Source organism: Triturus cristatus, chromosome 4_2 (assembly GCF_964204655.1).
Source record: "Triturus cristatus chromosome 4_2, aTriCri1.1, whole genome shotgun sequence".
NCBI classification, from domain to species: Eukaryota; Metazoa; Chordata; class Amphibia; order Caudata; family Salamandridae; genus Triturus; species Triturus cristatus.
Window position 1 is genome coordinate 924701807 of NC_140586.1, and position 20388 is coordinate 924722194.

Consider the following 20388-nt stretch of genomic DNA (forward strand, 5'->3'; position numbering starts at 1 on the left):
ATTGCCCAACATTAACTACTTTATAGGCTGCAAAAAAATGAAATGTTCTATGTGGGAATTTGGCCTTTCTGAAGTAAGGAGAAAGTTGAGCACACAGGAAGATATATTTGTAAGAAGTGCTCCAGGCTCCCGCACATGTGCAGGGCTGCTCAGTGCTCATGATTTCAAAAAAGGTTCCCCTGAAGGAGAACTAGGATTTCAGATTAAGAAACCTTTCCTTTTAACCCCTTCCAGATCCTGGAGTGAGGCTTGGTTGCTCACGCCCAGCCTGAAGGAGAGAAATTGCAGAAAGGAAAGGTCCTTCCCAACTCTCATGCTTAGGGCATCTTTGATGTCCAGATGATGTACAATCTTACTTATGACACCCAACCATGTTTACTCCCATTTTTCTATAAGTCTGTGCCCCCTCTTTCTGTATATGTCTTTCTCTCCTGTTTGGCCATGCGTCTTTGTTGCCTTTTGCCTGTATTCCCTTTTCGTCTATATCGTTATCTCTCCTCTTTCTCTGTATGTCTGTCTCCCTTCTTTGCCTATAAGTGTTCTCCTGTTAGTGTGTATGTCTGTCTCCTCTCCTTCTCTATATGTATTTCTGCTCTCCTTATTCATAGATCTATCTCCTTTTTTTCGCCCTGTCTGTCTCTCTTCTTTGTATATGCCTGTCTCCTTCTTTCTCTGTGTGTCTTCCTCTTAGTTTCCTTCTCCCCTCTTTATGTCGCTCTTTCCCATTTGTATGTGTGCCAGTCTTCCCACCTTTCCATTTATGTAGACAGCTGTCAAACAAAACATCAAAGACATCAACTGAATGCCTGATCTTTGTTGACCCTAGATGTCTATGTGTTCGGCCTGAATTATGATGTAAACGATGAGGAGATCAACGCGCTGGCTTCCAAAAAGCCGAAGGAGACTCACGTCTTCAAAGTAAAGGACATAGCCGACCTCCAGAAAACCTTTGATGACATGATAGGTGAGCCTTTAATGTTGCTTCATAAATACATAAATAGGGGAATAACGAGGAGGGGGCTCGCGTGAATGTACTGAACTAGAAAGCATGGCTGGCCTTTCAGTGCTACAACACAGTGTGTGGGGTTTGGAAAGGCAGGAGAGATGCCACATCCTGTAAAGCAGCGGAGTCTGTTTTGCTTCTGACACCCAATCGTGTGTTTTTTAAGCTAATACTGAATGATGCATTTGAGATTTGAAAGACATACAGAAATTGCTTTGAGTCCCCGATAAGGCAGTTACAAAAACTGTAAATATTAACACATCTTCACATCATCTCTCCAATATTCACCCTAAAACATGACTACAGGTAAGAATAATTGAGTAAAGTTATTGAACATCAACGAAGGACGAGGAAAAAGGTATCACTATGGAGGCAGCGTACAACTGCAGACGGGACCTGGGCTCCACTCACCCTACTTGACAATGTAGTGGCTGCTAACAATGCTACTCTCTATGCATTTATTTATTTAAGGATATAACAGGCACTTTACGGTTTGGCAAATGTCAATCGTTGTATACCAGTAAAGGAGCAGTGCGAACAATCGGGCCTCGCAGGGCCCCAATGCAATGAAATGACATGCAAAATTACAAGGGAGACAGTCTATAAAGATAAGAGTAACTATACAGCCCCCCACCCTAGTCCAGAAACAGAAAGAGAGGAGAAAGAAAGGAATAGGATAGCGCTCACCCACTTCCTCCACCGCCCCCCCAACCCGACCCGTCTATATATGAGCAGCACTCTTGCCTGAGGGGCTAGCCTCTGAAGTGAGAGCGTTCGGTGTCGTCAGACGCAGAAGGGGCAGGTAACTCAGGCATGTCAGTTCCCTAAAGTCCTGTGCTAAAAGGGCCAGAAATGGCTGCCATAATTCACTAAACCCGGAACCTTTGCCAGCCATGGTGAGTAAGATCTTTTCCATGCTTAGTATGTGCCACAGTCGGTAAAGCCAACCGCAGTTTGTTGGGATACGTGTGGATTTCCAATGTGTGAGGATGTTTTGTGTGGCCGTGCCCAACGCGAATGCGATCTGTTTCCCCCTCCTGGATTTCAAATGGTAGGTGAGCGGGTTAGGGACCCCTGAGAGCACATATGCCGGGAGCCGAGGGAGCTCCGTGTCTAAGTACTTGTCGATTTCATCTAGAACTTGAGTCCAATAAGGGGTCAGGAATTCACAGTCCCATAACAGATGGACAAGTGTACCCTCCTTCCCACACCCTCTCCAGCCATTCGGGCTATGCGCGCTATCAAAACGGTGCAGTCTCTCCGGGTGTAATACCAATAATACGCTAGCTTTGTAAAGGGTTTAGTGAGACCGGTGTCTCATTGTACAGAGTACCGAGCGCGCGGCAGCCAGTGGTTCTCCAGAGAGGGAATGAGGTCTCTCCCACCCCCGGTCCAAAGTCAGAATTGCCGAAAAGAGGGGTAAGCGGGGAAGGGAAAGTTGTCAGTCCGTGTCGTCTGTTCATCTGGTCCCAAACCGCCATGGTGGAGCGGGTCACATGGGAGGCATAAAGACTGGGGGGACGTTGAGGCTTCCGAAGGAAAAGGATCTTTATCAGAGAGGTGCCCGCTATTGCACGCTCCTGGAAAAGCCAGTGTTTCTCCGACTCGACCCTGCTCCACTCCACTAGATGTCGTAGCTGTGCAGCTTTATAATAAAGTGCAAGATTAGGAATCCCCAGACCCCCTTCATTTGGGGTGAGGAAACTGACCAGCCGCTTCATCCTTGGCTTGCGACCCTGCCAGATGAAGTGAGAGAGTTCTGATTGCACCCTCTGAAGCCAACCGGTGGGAGGCTGGAGAGAGAGTGTTTTGAAAAAGATAGAGTTTGGGAAGGATCGTCATTTTGACAGTGGCAATGCGTCCCAACCAAGAGATGGAGTAGTATTTCCAGTGCCGAAGATCCGCGCGGATGTGGGAATGCAGGATGTTGTAGTTGACCGACCTTGTCGCTTGTGGCATAGGGGCTAGATGGATTCCCAGATAAGGGACTGTGTCAGTAGACCACTGAATTGGATGACGAGCTTGCAATTCTGCCAGCCTCTGAGGCAATAGAGAGAGATTTAAAGCAGTGGACTTCGTGATGTTAAATTTGAATCCGGACGCCTTCCCGAAGGAGTCCAGCTCCTCCAGAAGGGTGCCCTGAGCCGTTGCCGGATCTGTCAGGGTGACCAGGACATTGTCCGCGTACAAGCTGATGGTATGAAAATCACTGCCAAAGCGTATACCCGTGATCTGGGGATGTTCCCGAACTCTTTGTGCCAAGGGTTCCTTGTATAGGGCAAAGAGCAGGGACAACAAAGGGCACCCCTGTCTAGTGCCTCTATGGATACTGAAGGGGGTCGACGTATGCCCATTTACCCGCACTGCGGCCGTAGGGCCCCGATAGCAATTGAGAATGGGAGTTCTCATCTTTTCCCCAAGGCCAAAGCAGATCAGCACTTGCTCCAGGTAGGGCCAGTGTACTCAATTGAATACCTTTTCGGCGTCTATAGTCAGGAGCATATACTCTCCTGGGATGCGGGAAGCTTTCTCAATGAGGTGGAGCACTCGCTTCGTGTTGTCACTGGTCTACCTCTGCGGGATAAAACCCGCTTGGTCGGAGTCGAGGATTCCAGGCATATAAGGGGCCATGTGAGCCGCCAGAATGCTGGTGTACAGCTTTAGGTCAAAATTTAAGAGAGAGATGGGCCTGTACGCCCCACAGAGTGTCTCATCCTTACCGGGCTTATGAATAACCACGATAGCCGCCTCGAGCATGGAAGGAGGGATCGCCCCCGAAGGCACGAAATAATTAAAAAGACGAGTGAGAAGAGGAGCAAGAGTAGAGCAAAATTGCTTATAGAAAGCCACGGTGTAGCCATCCAGGCCAGGAGATTCAGCCAGTTTTAAGCACGAAATGGCCGAGACAACTTCTTCTGGGCGAATCTACCTCTCTATGTGCTCGGTCTGCGCCCGGGACAGGCTGGGAAGAGCAACCTGATCTAGATGCGCGTCTATATCCTGCAGCTCTAGGTGCTACGCATCGTACAGTTGTGCATAAGAATCCCTGAACGTCTCAGCTATGTCAAAGTCCTCTGTTTGTGTGCAGCCTACATGGTCCGTGATTACCTGGACTTCTTCACGCAGCTGGGTTTCCCTCAGTTTGTGCACTAGCAGCCGACTGCACTTGTCCCCACCGACGTAAAAAGAATGGCGCAGGCTTAGCGCCGCATATTCAGCTTTGTCGCGATCTATGGCAGCTAACTGCGATCTATCTGCCTTCAATTGATGCCAGATACGCAGAGCTCCCGTTTGCCGGTGGATCTGTTCTAACTCATGCACTTTCTGGGTGAGGTCCTCCCGCTTGCGTTTGCGCTCCGCATTGCCTGTAGAGGCAAGAGCAATAATTGCTCCTCTATCTACTGCCTTTAGGGCTTCCCATCTAGTGGAGATAGGCGTGTCAGAGTTGTCATTGTGGGATAGGTAGTCGTCGAGCGTGCGCTGAATCTGGGCAACGGTATCTGCACGGTGCAAGAGGGTATCGCGGAAGCGCCTCCGCTGGTGTGGGCAGCCAGACAGGGGGTAAAGTCAGGGTAATCACTACAGGAGCATGGTCTGATAAGGCGGCAACTAGCATGTCAGAGGAGTTTGTGATGTCACTGAGAGTCTTGGTGCCTATAAAATAATCCAGTCGAGCTTAAGTCCTATGAGGGCTAGAGTAGTAAGAATATTCCCTGGAGTGTGGGTGATGGTGTCTCCACTGATCTATCAAGCCAAGATCGCCTAGTCTAGTAAGCCCAGCGCGGGAAAGGGCACCCACTTGACCATAGCGTTGCACGGATCTGTCTAATTTATTATTAAGAACTAGATTAAGGTGTCCCCCCAGGAGTAAACTACGCACAGGAGTCACAGTAGCTTTGAGCAAGTGTAGGAAGGTGGATATCTGACTATGGTTACCCCCAAATTTTTGCCTAGTGTCTAGCTGGTTTTTCGACTTAGTAGGCCTGAGATCCTGCCATTCACGGTCTCAGCCTGTCTGCTCTCACTCTAAAATGGACTCCATGCACCCTAGGTGCATAACCAATTGGAAGTGGATCACCCTGTGAGCCCCTGTACCAGTGTACACTAGGTACCCAGGGCATTGGTGTATCTAAGGCCTACCAGGGGCTGAAGCATGTATTGTGCCACCCCTGGCCTGGCCTAACAAATTTGACACAACTGGCTGATCACTCAGCTGGGGTAAGTTGGTGTAACCACCTCTTACTTAGGTGTAGTATACCTATACCTAACCTTAAATGGGACACCTGGTAACCTATAAGTCACTCCTATGGCAGGCCTTAACAATCCTGAAGGCAGAGTGCTTGGTTCCATGTGAGATGGTGCTCTGGCATGAGCTGAGCCTGTCTGCAGTGGTCGGAACAACTTCCTTCTACTGTTTCCAGATATCGTCATACCATATACTCTTAAGTGCATTATGAACCTCGCGGTTAAATGCTAACTTTGGTTTGGCTTTATCAAAACATGTCGAGTAAGGTGTCATACGAATTGGAATACTAACCCCTCGCCAATTCTGGCGACGGGGTTAGCATTCCACCCTTCTAGAGGGACACGACATGTACAGTACCTGAAACCCGGGTAAAATCAGACCTAGCCTCAGCTCCACAAAATGGATGCTGCCACCACAGACACAAGTCTGCCCTCCTGCTGCTGGGAGTCCTTCCAGCTTGGGAGGTGTGGACAAAGGGTTTCCTGCCAGGGGAGGTGCGTGCACCACCCCAGACAGGATTTTGTGTATTGGTCAGGTAGGGCTTGAAAGAAACCAGACATGCCTGAGGCTCACAAGGAGCCTCGGTGCATATGCCAGTCCAAACCGGTCCTGGGGCACACCAGTCCCGGGCCTGGGGCGAACTGGACAAAGGATTGGGGGTGTAACCACCCCCCTTCCTGGTCCCACCCTTAGGGAGGGACCTAGCAGGTAGTCCGGCCCCTAGAATCCGCTTAAAGGTAGGAGCTGTGTCCTAAGACTTCAGACATCCTGGAATCAACTTGAAACTAAGAAGAAGACGGGAACTTCGACGCTCTGCCGCACAGAGGACTGAAGCCAATCTCCCCTGTGGTCAGGGAGTGACCACCTTGCTAACGCAAGCACCATCCAGCGAATCAACGTCTGCTTTGCCGCCGCCTCCCGCCGGAGCCCGAGCCCAGAGACTGACAAGACCTGGACCTCCAGACCTCTCACCGCCCGATCCACAGTCCCTGAAAAGAGGAGACCCGTGGAGGCACCGAGACACGTGGAGCCAGCCATCTTGAAACGACCACGACAAGCTGACAAGTGCAACAACCGAGGCTCCCTCCAAGTTGTGCTTTGGGATCTGAGAAGCCCAACCCTCGAGCAGCATCTGCACCAAAGGTGAGCCCTCCAGCATCTCCACGATCTGCGTGGGGCCCTTCTGCATTTTGCCACTTGACGCGCCTAACCGGTTGCTGGCCCGCTGGCTAGTGGCCATCTTGGCGACGAACTACAAGAAATACACCGCTGGTCTGGTTGCTCCAGACTGGCCCTTGCTCCCCTCCAAAGGAGCAATCCCTCTGACCTTGCTGGTCAGAACCATCAGCTTATTTCGTTTTCCACAACAATTGCTTTTGCCAAGGCTTGTTTGCTTCGATCAAGTCGCCGACACCGCCGACAGCGAGAACCTGCGTAGGACAGCTCGTGAACCGACTCCTGGACGTCGTCGACCTTCAGGGACCACGTGGCTGCAGAGACAAGCTACACCTTCCTTCCTGTTTGCACCCGACATCGCCTGGTACCCACCTGGTGCCATGCTGGTCACTGGCTAGTGACTGTGAACACTGTCCCCTCTGCTTACAGGTCTTCAACATCTCCGATCCACTCTTGGATCCACCGCATCTCTTCCGGGGCGACCGCCTGCAGCATCTTTATCTACAGGCTCCATTGAACAGATAGAAGAAACCCGACGCACTTCGACGCCTATGCACCCGCTTCCTGTGGGTGAGGTAAAGCTGGCACTCCGGTGCCCAAGTGTTGAGAATCATCTCTAGTGTCTGTGTTTCCAATCTTAAGTTCCTAGTCCATCCGGAAGATCCTTTTTGCAGTAACTTTGTACTTTTTACGCACCCATTGAAAACCTATGGGAGCACGCGTGTGACTATTTGCTCTGCACACGCAACCCGTGGACCTCCTGGCCACTAACTGAAGTTAGCTCCTTGTAGGCCCAGCGATTCTAGAGGCCCTGGGCCTTTTCCCTTTTCTGTTCGAGGTTCTTATACCACTATTTTAGTATATGGTTTGAGCGGCCACCAGGGCCTATCCATATAAAGTGCAACTTCTGTGTATTCTACTGTAATCTTGTTTGACGATTTGTGCTCCTGTGCTCATAAAGAGACTAGGGGTTACTTTGAGAAATAAATACATATATATTTTGAATATATATCTGTGTGGTGTCCTTTCATTGGTATAAAAGGGGGTTGCATTTGGTAAAACAGCCTGCTTAACACGCTTCATGAGTTTAGCCTCAAAGACTGCTTAGCCTACGCTACCACTAGGGCAGCTAGTCCGAAAAGGTTGACTTACAACCACACCATAAGGGCTGCTTGGCATGGTACAAGGTGGTCACTTTAACTAGTGAACATCATATACCAGGCCAACTTCTCACAGCAAGGCATCATGGAGAAACTGTTCATGTCCTTTGTTAGGGGCATAGATGGACCCTATAATCAGCGTGTGGCCCCCAATCATAAACTGGTAGGTAAGCAGCCTGCCTTTGATCCCGGCCTCCTTCTGCACCACTTTCTCCTTAAAAGCCCTGGAGATCAGAATTGCCACCCCTGCAGATATGGAGGAGCCAGAGGAAAAGCGCGGGACCGAAGTCTGTGACAATCTTTGGCCAGCAAATGCATTTCCCCTGAGTTTTCCAGGCAAGCAAGAATAGCTCGGCGCTTGATGGGATTATTAAGCCCCCGCACATTAGGTGTGAGTACTTTAATACTTTGAGGAGGCATTTACAGCAGGGGATATCGTGCGTGGCAAAGCATGCATGGCCTGGGGCGGGGCAGAGTGCTCAGTTGCAGCAGCGGAGAGAGGTTGGGGAGTGTCTGTTGTCAGCTCAGGAAGCCATGCCCTGCAGTGCTGAGAGACCGGGGAGGAGCGCAGGAGGAAAGAAGAGAGAAGAATGGCCACTGAAATAGAGAGAGAAGACCCCGGCAAAGCAGGTGCCAACATGAAGCAAAAGTCTTGGTAACAGTCCATCTTCCGCAGAAGATCAGGTGAAACATCAATACGGGAATTACGTGGCCAATTGCATCCCCCGTCCATGCCCCAACCACCCAAGGAACAGAAAAGCTAAGAGATAGATACAAGGCTCAGGCCCATTACGAGGACTGTGTCTTAACAAGGGTTACAGGCAATGTCTCTTTGCGATCTCTTCAGGGTCCGGGCGACGTAGGCGGTTAGGGCGCGTCGACGCCGCTGTTGCCGCCAGCGTGGCTTTGCATCGTCGGGTCCTCAGTCCTATTTCAATCCCCAGCACCTTGCTGGCCTCCGCCAGGGAGCGAAGTTAGTAGAGTTTGCCATTGTAGCGGAATATAAGACAAAATGGGTGGCTCCAGGAGTATGTGATATTGCGTTGGCGAAGAGCTGCAGTGATGGGGCGGAAGGTCTTATGTTTTTGAAGTTTGAGGGCGGCGAGATCCTGGTAAAGAACCAGAGTCTGATCCGTAAATGTGATTGGATGCTGTGCCCTGGCCTTCCGAAGAATTTCCTCTTTGGTGCGGAAATAATGTACACAGACTAAGATGCCCGCAGGTGGGACCCACACGGTGCGCCCTGTCGACCCGGAGCTCAGCATCCATGGGATTACCTAGGATGTGATTGAAAAGTTCACACACAAACAGGAATATATCGCTCGCGTTTGGCCTCACCCCCGAATCCGCACATTATGACGTCGGGAGCGGTTCTCCAAATCCTCTAAGTGAGTCTGGAGGTCCACCTGTTGGTCATGTATGCGGATAAGTTCCTGCTGTAAGAAGGAGACCTCCTCATCACATGTGTTGCTTTTCTCCTACAAAGCTACCAGACTGTCCCCAATGCTATCCAGGTATTTTCAGACGTCTTTAAGTTCCGCAGTGAGGTCCCACTTCACAGTATGTAAATCATCCCGGAGAGCTGAGGACAGGGATTCCAGGAAGGCCTGCGTGACTGGTTCCTCCCTAGGGCCACCCATAGATGTCGAGGTAGTGCCAGTCTGTTTTGCAGAGTCCGATGGCGTTCCCCCCTGAGGGTGCGTGAAGAGCTCCTGGAGGGCCTTACTCTTCTTCCCCCGCGTGGAGGCCATAGTGCTCCCCAAGCCAGAAGGGGACATAAGAGAGGTCACAGGCTGTATGCCACCGCACCGCCCCGGCGGGGTACCTGGGGTGAGCATGAAGACGCTAAGAAGTGTCCCCGTGAGGGAGTACCGCCTAGCAAGAAAGTCTCAGGACCAGACACATCCGGCGAAGTCACCACATGCCCCAGCACCGCCTCGACCAATGTGGTGGGGCAGGGACGGGGGCACACTCAAAGCTGGGCCCTCACAGTGTCAACAGAAGTAGGGGACCACTGCAGCCCCAACGCGGTGGTGATACTAATACGGATTATCCGATAGATCCACCAAGATACACAGTTCACCAAGCGTGTAGTCGGCAGGGCCTCACTTCCCGCCCAAATCTACCTCCACATGTCCCAACTGGCACTCGCAGCACGAAGGCCCCTCACTGTTGGCGAGGCACGGGAACCCTAACACACCACCGTTGTCCACGAGGTTATAGTCACAGCCACTGGTGTCAGTCGCTCCAAAGCAGGAAACCGCTGTGCGTGTTCTGGAAGGGAGACGAGCGGGGAGCATCTAGCCCACCACAAGCCACACCCGAACCTAGCCGGGCATCTCTGCGGGGAGCCGGTCCCCACCCTCGGCGACCGCTTCTGCCAGCAGTCGCGCTCGTGCCCCCCTGCTCAGGCTGCTAGCATAGGGAGTTGCGTTTGGCCCCTCCAGTGGACGCGGGCACCAGCCAAAAGTTCTCCTCAGGTCATTGCAGGATGGAGGGCTCCACGTGTGGCGTGCTGCATGGCCGACCCAAGCGCTCCCTCTCACCTCCAATGCTGTCCAAGGCCACAGGGCGGGTCCGCACGATGTCACAAGCAGGAAGAAACCTCCGCCAGTGGCCCCACCATCTGCCGGCTCGACTGCAGGTGAAGGCAATCTCGGACTCTCGTCCCCGGTCTCCAGGCGTGGTTACCAGGTGCTGGGCAGGCCTCCACATAACCACCTCTCAGCTCCGGAATCACCGCCAGTGCCAGTTGCGACTCCTCTTGCCATCGACCTCAGCGGCGATGAGGTGATCTCAATGCCCCGGGTTGAGAGAGGGGCCGGGGCACCAAACACAAAGTCACCAGCCACCGGGTCGTTCTGCAGCAGCGCCGGTCCGGCACATTCCTCAACATTGAGGCCGTGGCTCCGCCTCCAGTCGCAGGCCTTGATCTCGTGCACGGCGTCTTCCACTCCACACCGCCGCACCAAGGGTGTTCACCAGCGAAGCAGGGGCCACCGACCCCAGTGTGCAGTCCCGGACAGGATTCCAGCCCAGTATAGGCTGCAGTTGGCCCGAACCTGATATTTCCCTGGAAGGAGAGACGAGAGGACACGTCTCACCTCGCCCCCATCTTGGCCACACCCCCTAACAGGCACTTTAAACCCACTCTATAAGTTCTAATGAAGGGCCCATCAATTTGGGAAGGACTGCATTTAATCCATTATCTTCTGACCACCAGCGGAGAGGAAAGAAATCTGAAAGGTGTATCACACGTTAAAGGGCTAATCTTCAGGTAATGGAGATCTGAAGGAGTTAGCTTCTGTAATTGGAGATCTGAAGGGTTCACTTCAGTCAATTGAATTCTGAAGAGGTTTGCTTCAGTTATTGGTAATCTGAAGGAGTTATCTTCAGTTAATGGAGATCTGAAGGGGTTGGATTCACTTAATAGAAAACCAAAGGTGTTAACATCAGTCAATAGAAACAAGAAGAGGTAACCCTTTAGTCAATGGAGATCTGAAGGGGTTTGCTTCAGTTTATGGACATAGGAGGGGTTAGCTTCAGTTAAGGAGGTTAAAAGTGGTTAGCTTCGGTTAATGGAAATCCGAAGGAGTTAACTCTGGTTAATGGAGATCCGAGAGGTTAGCTTGATTTCATGGAGATCAGGAGAAGGTAACTTCAGTTAAAGGAGATATGATGGTGTTAGCTTTAGTTAATTGAGATCTGAGGGGCTTAACTTCAGTTATTGGTGATCTGGAGGGATTAGTACCAGTTAATGGAGAGCTGAGCAGGTGTTAGCTTCACTGTCTCTTACTGGTTGTTCTTGTAGATATTGCTAAAAAGGTCTAATGTGCTGCTGCTCATGAGAGATGCTGCTGATACCACAAGAGGCAAGACCTTTCAGGCTCTTTGGGGAGGGTTGGATTCAACCAGCTGGCATTTCTGTTTTTGTTAATCTTGTTTCTGCATGGTAAGATACTCACGCAAAGTCATAAATGTAGAATATTTCAGACTTTGCCCAGCGACCCTGGGACACTTCTTTTATATACATGAAATTTAATGTGTAATTGAAGGTAGACAACTCATTGTTAAACAGTTCGGTGGCACCTCTTCCAATATATGGACTGCACAGCTTTGCCAGCAATTCCTCTAAGAGGAAAATCCCCATTTAAAAAGAAAGACCCTAATACCACATTGCAGCACCAAGCTGAAGATATGTGCAACACTATCCCACATAACCTTTTACCTTCCCTCTGTGTTAGGGAAAAATGCAGGGAAAGGGCACCAGTCAAGTCACAGGCTGAACATACCTATAAAAATGTGCTGTTTCTTGAAGAAGCCAGAAGCGTCCCTGTCCCAGCATGCCATATACTAGCAGTTTGCGGCAAAAGATCTAGCTATTTTTTCCAGCCTGTGCTGAGAGGATCTCAGAACATGTCAGGAATAATAACCCAGTTTTTTTGTCATGCTTTTACTTGAACATTAACGTTTTTTCTTCTTCATTCAAAATCTTCAAGTTCCGGCTGCCTTTCTCTCCATTTCTTTCAACAGGGGAGGACATTTTTCACTGAAAATGCCATCTCTTTTTGTGAAATGCCCTTGATGTGGAAGACAAAATGCTACAACAGGCCCTCATGCAGTGTGTATGTGATGTGTGCAAACCACACATTCAGTAAAAGACTGCAGTTTTTTGGACCTTCCCCCAAAGCCTTTCACGTCTACGGCTCCTGCAATGCCTCCATGGACTATGCTACTACAAGGTCAAGCTAAGGTCCCTAGGGCTGTAGCTATGTGACCAGACCTTTTAGACCTCAAGCAATAACACCGGATCCACAAGAGTCATCATGCCCCCACTGTCCTCACAGGAGGAAAAGAACCGCAACTTCACCCACAACTTCAGTGCCTCATATCACAGACTCCTTAACCTCTTGTCACCGACATCTCCAGCAGCATCACCAGTTAGAACACATTCTTTTGATGACGTACTAAGCTGACAAGATTTCCTGATAAGAGTAGCCAAAAAACACTAAGGGCCTCATGTAGGTAGCCAAATACCGGTCGGTAACGGCCGATTTTCGGTAAATATGCCGTTACCGACCGGTATTCAGACAAGTGAGATGTAGGAGTCCAAAAACGACTTTTCGGTAAATATGAGGCGGTAAATACCGAATCATATTTACCGAATTCTAAAATACCGAATCAGATTTACCGAATACATACTTAACGAATCGGTAAATATGAAGTGGTAAATATGAAGTGGTAAAAATTAAAATGACATGTAGGAGCACTCGGTAATTAAGAAATCCAAGAAAATCGGTAAATAAGAGTCGGTAATTAACACGGATTGAAAGCAGGTGGTAACCATCAACAGTGCATATAAGCAATCCCAAAATGCAACAGCGTGGACAACATGGCCGCTATGTATGTCATTGCAAGGCGCCTACGTCTACAGGCAGCAGGACTGAGGGTTTGGCGACGGGAGGAACGCATCTACAGACAGCGCATCACACTATTCCACCTGACTGATGCAGAGATACATGAGAGGTACAGGCTACACCCCGAAACCATCATGGACTTAATCAGGGACCTTCACCCACTCCTGGACCAGCCAATAAGAAGGGCGCACGCCATACCCCCACATGTGCAGGTGCTCTGCAGCCTACATCTGCTGGCATCCGGCAGTTATCAGGTGGTGATAGCTGCGGTGGGTGGTGTATCCCAGAGTTGCCTGTCACGTTTCTTCAGGAAGTTCCTGGATGCCATGATGCAGAGAATGCACCACTACATCAGCTTCCCCAACACACAGGCTGCACTGCAGAAAACAAAAACAGACTTTTATCACATGGCACAGTTCCCCCATGTCATCGGCTGTATTGATGGTACACACATCCCAATCTGTCCACCAGCTGACACAGAGCACATCTACAGGAACAGGAAGTCCACCCACTCCATCAATGTGCAGGTGATCTGTGATGCAGGGAACATCATCACAGATATTGTTGCAAAGTTTCCTGGGAGCACCCACGATTCGTACATCTTCCAGAATAGTGGGATCTACACACGACTGAGTGCCGGAGAATTTGGAGAGGGATACCTGCTAGGTGAGTAACAGTGACGCCCCTTGCAACCTGCAAATCATAGTGTAAAGAAGCATGTGACTGATGTTTCCCTTTAACTCATCTAGGCGACAGTGCATATGCATGCCGGTCATTCATCCTCACTCCCTACCTACACCCATCAACCCAGAGTGAGAGACGATACAACGTGGCACACAAAACAACACGCAATGTGGTGGAGCGCACGTTTGGACTACTGAAGAGCAGGTTCCGCTGCCTCCACAAGAGCGGAGGCGCACGCCAGTACACACCCATCACCTGCTGCAAGATTATTGCCACTTGTGCAATGCTGCACAACCTTGCCACGAAAAAAGGTACAGATGTGGAACTAACATATTTTGAGGACAACGAGGATGAGTCAGGCCAGCCACAGGGCAACGCAGCTAGAGTGCCAACTGCAATCGATGGGAGAGAGAGACGGACAGAGATCACATGCAACTATTTCTGAGTAAGTAAGGGGACACAGCCAGTTGTGATTAGTCATGACGTAGTTTTAATGTGGCACCACGCCATGAACACACGAACAAGCCAATCTGGCAATATACCATCTATACAAGGAGTATGTCCAGGGTCACGTCACCCATTGGGAAGTTGCTAAGCAGGGCCACATCAATGTTTGCGCATACGCGCTGCAGTGGTGGATGGCACGGCCTGTGCATCCTCACTAGAGCCAACCCCAAGCCGCCTGCTGCTCCTGCGTCCTTCTGGGACGGGGGGTGTGATGCTGCTCCTGCTGCTGGTGTCGATGCTCTCCGCAGCATCCCCTGCAGCAGTTGTCGACGCCTGACTAGTAAATAGCACCCCTAGTGCACTTGTCACCTGCACCATCCCCCGAGACAGGTCGCTGCAGCAGTGTGTTAGGCCCTCCTGCATCGTCACAGAGCGCCGGCACAGTAGAGAAGTCGCAGTTGCCAGACGGTTGAGTGCCCTGTTGGTAGTGTCCCTTCTCTGCCGTTCCCGGCGCCGTGCCTCGATGTCAGCATCTAATTTGCTGCACAACTGCTGGATTGACTGGGACATGTCCCGAATGCCCGCAGCCATGCCGCTGATGTTATTGTCCATGTTGACTAATGTAGTTTTCATCACCCGCATGTGCCTCTGGACTGTCATGACTGCCTTTGTTTGCAGGCGCTGTTGTTTCAACATTTGGCCCTCGAGACCCAAGAAGACACCATGGCCGTCAATGGGTGCTGGTGGACTCTGGACACGCGACCTGCGGCGCCCTCTTGCTCCCGTCTGTGCTGCCTGTGAGGTGTGGGGCACAGTGGCATGGCTCCCTTCCTGGGGCCTGGTGAGTTCTTCAGGGCCCATGCTGTCGTCTGACGAGGTGTCTAAGGCTCGTAGCCTGGCTGCTGGACGCCTCCTCATTCCCACACCTGCAAGCGGAGATGTGGCTGGTGATTCAAACATGAGTGGCGATGCTGGCTCTGGGTGAGGTGATGCTGGCTCTGGGTGAGGTGATGCTGGCTCTGGGTGAGGTGATGCTGGCTCTGGCTGCGGCGAGGCTGCCTGTGTTGGTGGTGCGGCTGCCAGTGGGCCTGCTCCCTGGTCTGAACTTGTGCTGGCTGGAGGTGATATTTGTGGCCGGTGTGCCGTCTCTCCTGCAGCATGCCCTGTCCTGCATGATGTCACATCTGTGGACAGAAATACAACATTGGCTCAGTGTCCCCGAAGGGCTGCATTGAAAGCGTCACAATAAATAATTTCACATTCCAAAATGTCCTCTGTCTCCTTGTGCCTCGAGTGCGTGACATGCCTTGTTGCCCTGTAACATTTACGTCATGGTTGGTGTTTCCCTGACTACATCGCCCGGAATGCATTGCCTGTCTGCACTGACACGTGTGGACTGCAGTGTGATTCTCGTTTCACAATGGGGGATGTGGGATAGGGATAGGGGGTGCTACATTGCTGTGCTTTCGTCTTACCTTGTTGTGTGGCGGCTCTGGCAGAGCTGTCGGCGTCCCCAAGACCCACGACGCTCTCTTGCTCGATTGTGGCCCCCACCAGCTCCTCCAGTTCGGTGAGGGCAGGTGCCCTGTTGGTTCCACCTCCAGTCTGGCTGGCCTCCTTCTGGATGTCGCCCATCTTCCTCTTGGTTACAATCCTCAGGTCATACCAGCGCTTCTTTAGGACCTCTATGTCCCTGTGGGTCACTCCCACAGCATTCACATGGGCCTGGATGGCCAGCCATATGTTGCGCTTTTCAGCCTCAGGCACTTGCAGGGATTGCCTTCCAAACAGCTTCTGGTGCTGCTTCACCACCTCCTCCACCAGCACCTGGAGTTCCTTGGGGCTAAATTTCAGCTTCCTCCTCCTTTCCCCTCCGTCTCTCTGTGTTCTCTGGCTGGACATGATGTTCGTTTTCCCGCTCGCACAGGCACCGGCTCCCTGCCTCTCCTCTGCACTCCAAGCCTCTCCAGGGTCGGCTAATTATGTACACCTGCCTGGGTGTGGCCACTTCCTGGTTGGGTGGGCTGTGGTTGCACAGGATTAGCTGTTTCGTCAAGTCATGTGATTTTATTTACCGATTCCGTACATACCGATTCGGTATTTTCCGATTCGGTAAATACCACCTCGGTATTTTCCGATTCGGTAAATACCACCTCGGTATTTACCGATTCGGTGAATTCCGATTCGTGATTACCGAATGTTACCGAATCGGTAACTGTTACCGAATTTTTACCTACATATAACTTACCGATTCTAATTTACCGATTCGGTACGGCTCGGTATTTAAGAAACGGTAAAATTTATTTACCTACATGAGGCCCTTAATATCTAAATGGAAGCTCCAAAAACAGCAGTGATCATGGAGCCGTCAGAGCCCAGAGCCTCTCCAAAACCTAATCTTCTGTTGGTCCTAATTTTACAGATTTAGCTAAGGAAAAAAATATTAACAACGAGCAAAGGTAAAGCCAGCAGCACCTAGACTTTCTAAAAAAGTACAAACCAGCAGATAAGATCCCATTTACTTCAGACAAGAACGTAAACCTGTTTCAGTCATAGTGTATGTAGTCAAAAAATAGACTTGCTTATTGAAAGAATAATCCCACCGGAGAAGGAGAGTAAGAGACTAGGGGCCTCATGTAGGTAGCCAAATACCGGTCGGTAACGGCCGATTTTCGGTAATTATACCGTTACCGACCGGTATTTTGGCTATTGGTATGTAGGGGGACAATTATTGGTTTCGGAATTTACCGAATCGGTAAAATTACCGATTCGGTAATAATACCGAATCGGTAATGTTACCGAATCGGTAACTTTTCCGAATCGGTAATTTTACCGATTCGGTAAATTCCGAAACCAAAATCGAGATGTAGGGGGAGTGTGTGGGTGTGTTTAAGAGTCGGTATTTACCACCAACTTATAGTTGGTGGTAAATAATCAATGTATGTGTTTATGCATTTTTACGCGCGTAGCAGTGTGCAATGTGGCATACATACATGCCCTTAGGGCATGTATGTGTGCCACATGTGTACACATGGCCGAATCAGGGGTGCAACAGGGTGTCAATGTGACACCCTGCCACCCTTGCATGTGTTCACCACATTACCGAATCGGTATTTACCGATTCGGTAATGAGGCATACCTTCCCATCAATGGGAAGGTATGCCTCATTACCGAATCGGTAAATACCGATTCGGTAATTACCGAATTGTAACGAATCGGTAAAAAATACCGACTCATTACCTACATACGAGTTACCACTTCTAAAATACCGATTCGGTATCGTTCGGTATTTTAGAAGTGGTAACTGGTATGCTACCTACATGAGGCCCTAGATGAGGTTTGCAGAAAGATCTGTGGGTCGACCGCTGTGGTTTTTAAAACATAAAGTCCTAGGTAGATTTGACAGAGTCTCTTCTTGCTTTCGCAAATGACCTCTCTAAGAAAGGAAACAAGACTTTTTAGAAATCGTCCAAGAAGGACAGACAGACAGCAACCAATCCATTAGTGCTGGAATAGATTCAGCAGACTTAGCAGTGACTTCATACTGCCATGAGAAAGTTCTACGCCAAGCCTCATGGCTCAGGATAACTTTAGAACCATAGGTGCAGTTAAGGATCATAAATTTATTGTTCACTGTAGTAATTCTATCTGGTCCTCACACAGATAAGGAAATGCGATGCATGAAAAAGAAATGGGGACTTTAAAGCTATTGGTTTGAAGGAAATTAAACAAATTACAATTCTCAATATAAAAAGAGGGATTCTAGATACCAATGTAGACAGCGGGTTCTATTCCCTCAATGGCAGGGGTGGCTCTTCCGCCATGGCGGAGGAGTGTCTCCCCACTGCTTTCTCGCAGTGCGAGAAGCAAAAACATAAAATGGTAATACCTTTTGGTTATTATCATTTTATGTTTCCTTTGCGGGCGGGGCTGCTCTGCTAACAGAGCAGGGCAGGGGGGGAGTGGTTTGCCCACTCCTAAGTGCGCAATGACTGTTTGGCAGGCCCCTTCGGGCCGGCCAAACTAGTCATGCGCACTTTGCTCTTCTCCACACAGGCTGCATTACATCCAGCATGGAGAACATGCCCAGCTCTCCAGCCCCTGGCTGAGCACCGTGTCACAGCGCTCAGACCAATCACAACGTTGCATTACAGCGTTCTGATGGGCTAAGGGGAGGATGCCTGGCTGCCTGCTTCCTGATCCTAAAGTCGGAAGCAGGAGAGAAGGAGCAGAGACGTGGGACCCGGCGGCGGAAAGGTAAGTGATTTTTATTTATTTATTTTTGCTCACTCCCTCCATTGCGATCCCCTGCGTGACCCCCCCCCCTGCAGCCCCTGCCCCAGCGCCGGCCTCTCTCACCCGTGAGCCATGCCGGCCGCAACTGCTCAGTGGTCCTCTTACTCCCAATCTGAAGGTCAACAACATCAACAATAGTCTCAATACCATCGGAGAGATGGTAGAGGAAGAGGTCAAGAGCACCAACAACAGCAGAGATTGTATTCAAAATCTCGCTCACTGTCGAAGCTGTGAACGACTCCTCCTTCTTGTCTGTTACCCACTCCATTGAGGGGGAGTATTACAAACCATCTGACAAGCGTGGATAACAGTAACTACAGACAAATGGGTCCTACAAAGCATCCAATCTGTCTATGTTCTTCAATTCAATGCCCCACCCACACTTCAATTCAATGCTCCCCCTCCATCAATCACTCCAAAACCAGCACCAAAATACCAACTACAGCTTCTGAATCAGGAAATACAATCCCTCCTCCAAAACACTGCAATAGAACTCCTTCCTCCTTCTCAAAGAGGAAAAAGCAATTGTCAGATATTTCTTGGTACCCATGAAAGGTCCCAAACAAGAATTCAGAACTATTCCAGATGTAAGACAAGTAAAGAAATAGTTCAAAAACAGAGAGAATGTTGTCTTTGCATCAAATCTATCCCCAGCTTATGAAAGTAGACTCGATGTGTTCTGTGCTTCTGCAAGCTGCCTGTTTCCACATTCCTGTAGAAGCAAAATACAGAAATGCTCTCACCCTCTTGCAAATCAAGGTCCTACATCTGGACTGAAATTAGCTCTAAGGATGTTCTTTAAGTACATGTCAGAAGTAGCCGCCCATCTGGGAGGACAGACTGAGTCTTTCTATACAGGCATACAATTACTAAATTCAATCTCCTAAGAGGAATTCCCTTCCATCAGGAGTTCCCAAACCAAACGATTGTCATGTATACCTCACTGACAGGTAGGGAAGCTTATTTTCAAGATGTACTAGAAATTAAAGCAGTCCATTTAGCCCTTAGAGCCTTCCTACCAGTGTTGAAAATGAACAGAAATTTAGTCCAAACAGACAATACCACAACAATGCATTTCCTCACACACTGTACTGGGATTTAAGGAAGGGGCTTCACATGTTTTGCAAAGAGTGCTTCTATATTTGAACAGCATGTACAGTGCACATTGGTGTTCGCATGGCATACGGATCCCCTAATGAGCAAGTCAAAGTCTTCCACGTGCCACCGCCGTGGGGATCTGCAGGAGTTGGCGGCATTTATCAGCAGCTGATGGCCCTTCTGCCAAATCTATGAACTTCATCACTGCTTGTCTCTTCTATCCACAGCGACAGGTGCACGAAAAATTCAAATCCAGAAAGATGGGGACATGAACATTTACATCATCCTGGATGCGTCAGAAAGTGTTGGAAAAGAAGACTTCGAAAAAGCCAAGGACTGTGTTGTCAGCCTCGTAGAAAAGGTGAGATGAGGCTGGACAGCAGGAGAGCCCCCCCCAGGGACGCCGGGGCAACGCTGAGCCCAACCCTGGTGCCGGCTGACAAACTAACGGTGAAATATCTGCATTGGGAACTTTTAAAATGGGGTTGTGGTTACCTTGTATTTAGAATGTCCTCTAGAAGTATTTTTGGTTGATATTGACTGGCAAAATCTTATCGTGCAGAGGTCTTTATGCCCAGGGCTAACCACAAATATAAGTCATTATCCACAGCTGTGAGCACTCTCTTACCCCGTTGTACCACACAATTTCTGATTCTGTGTTGAAAAAAATTAACAAAAGACACACAATTGATGGACAATTGTGTGTCTTTTGAAAACAGTTAACAGGCATTAAGATGGATTTTTCTACCACCTTCCAGCCTTCAATAAATACCCATTTTTTTTTTATTGTCGCTGCCTATCTTTCAATATTGGGTCAGAAAGAGCAATGTTCTAGGTCAGTGACACTAAAAGTACGGCCCG

At 49.7% G+C, this 20388-nt stretch overlaps 1 protein-coding gene across 2 annotated transcripts in view; it reads left to right on the forward strand.

The window, feature by feature from the left end:
• The window catches only part of LOC146835421 (complement factor B-like), a 687940-nt gene that overhangs the window by 339126 nt on the left and 328426 nt on the right, over window positions 1–20388 (forward strand). For both annotated transcript variants that reach the window (XM_085602982.1, XM_085602983.1), the window contains 2 exons: window positions 827–964; window positions 19755–19888. In XM_085602982.1, the coding sequence (XP_085459108.1) occupies window positions 827–964; window positions 19755–19888 (272 nt within the window). The remainder of the gene's footprint in view (window positions 1–826; window positions 965–19754; window positions 19889–20388) is intronic.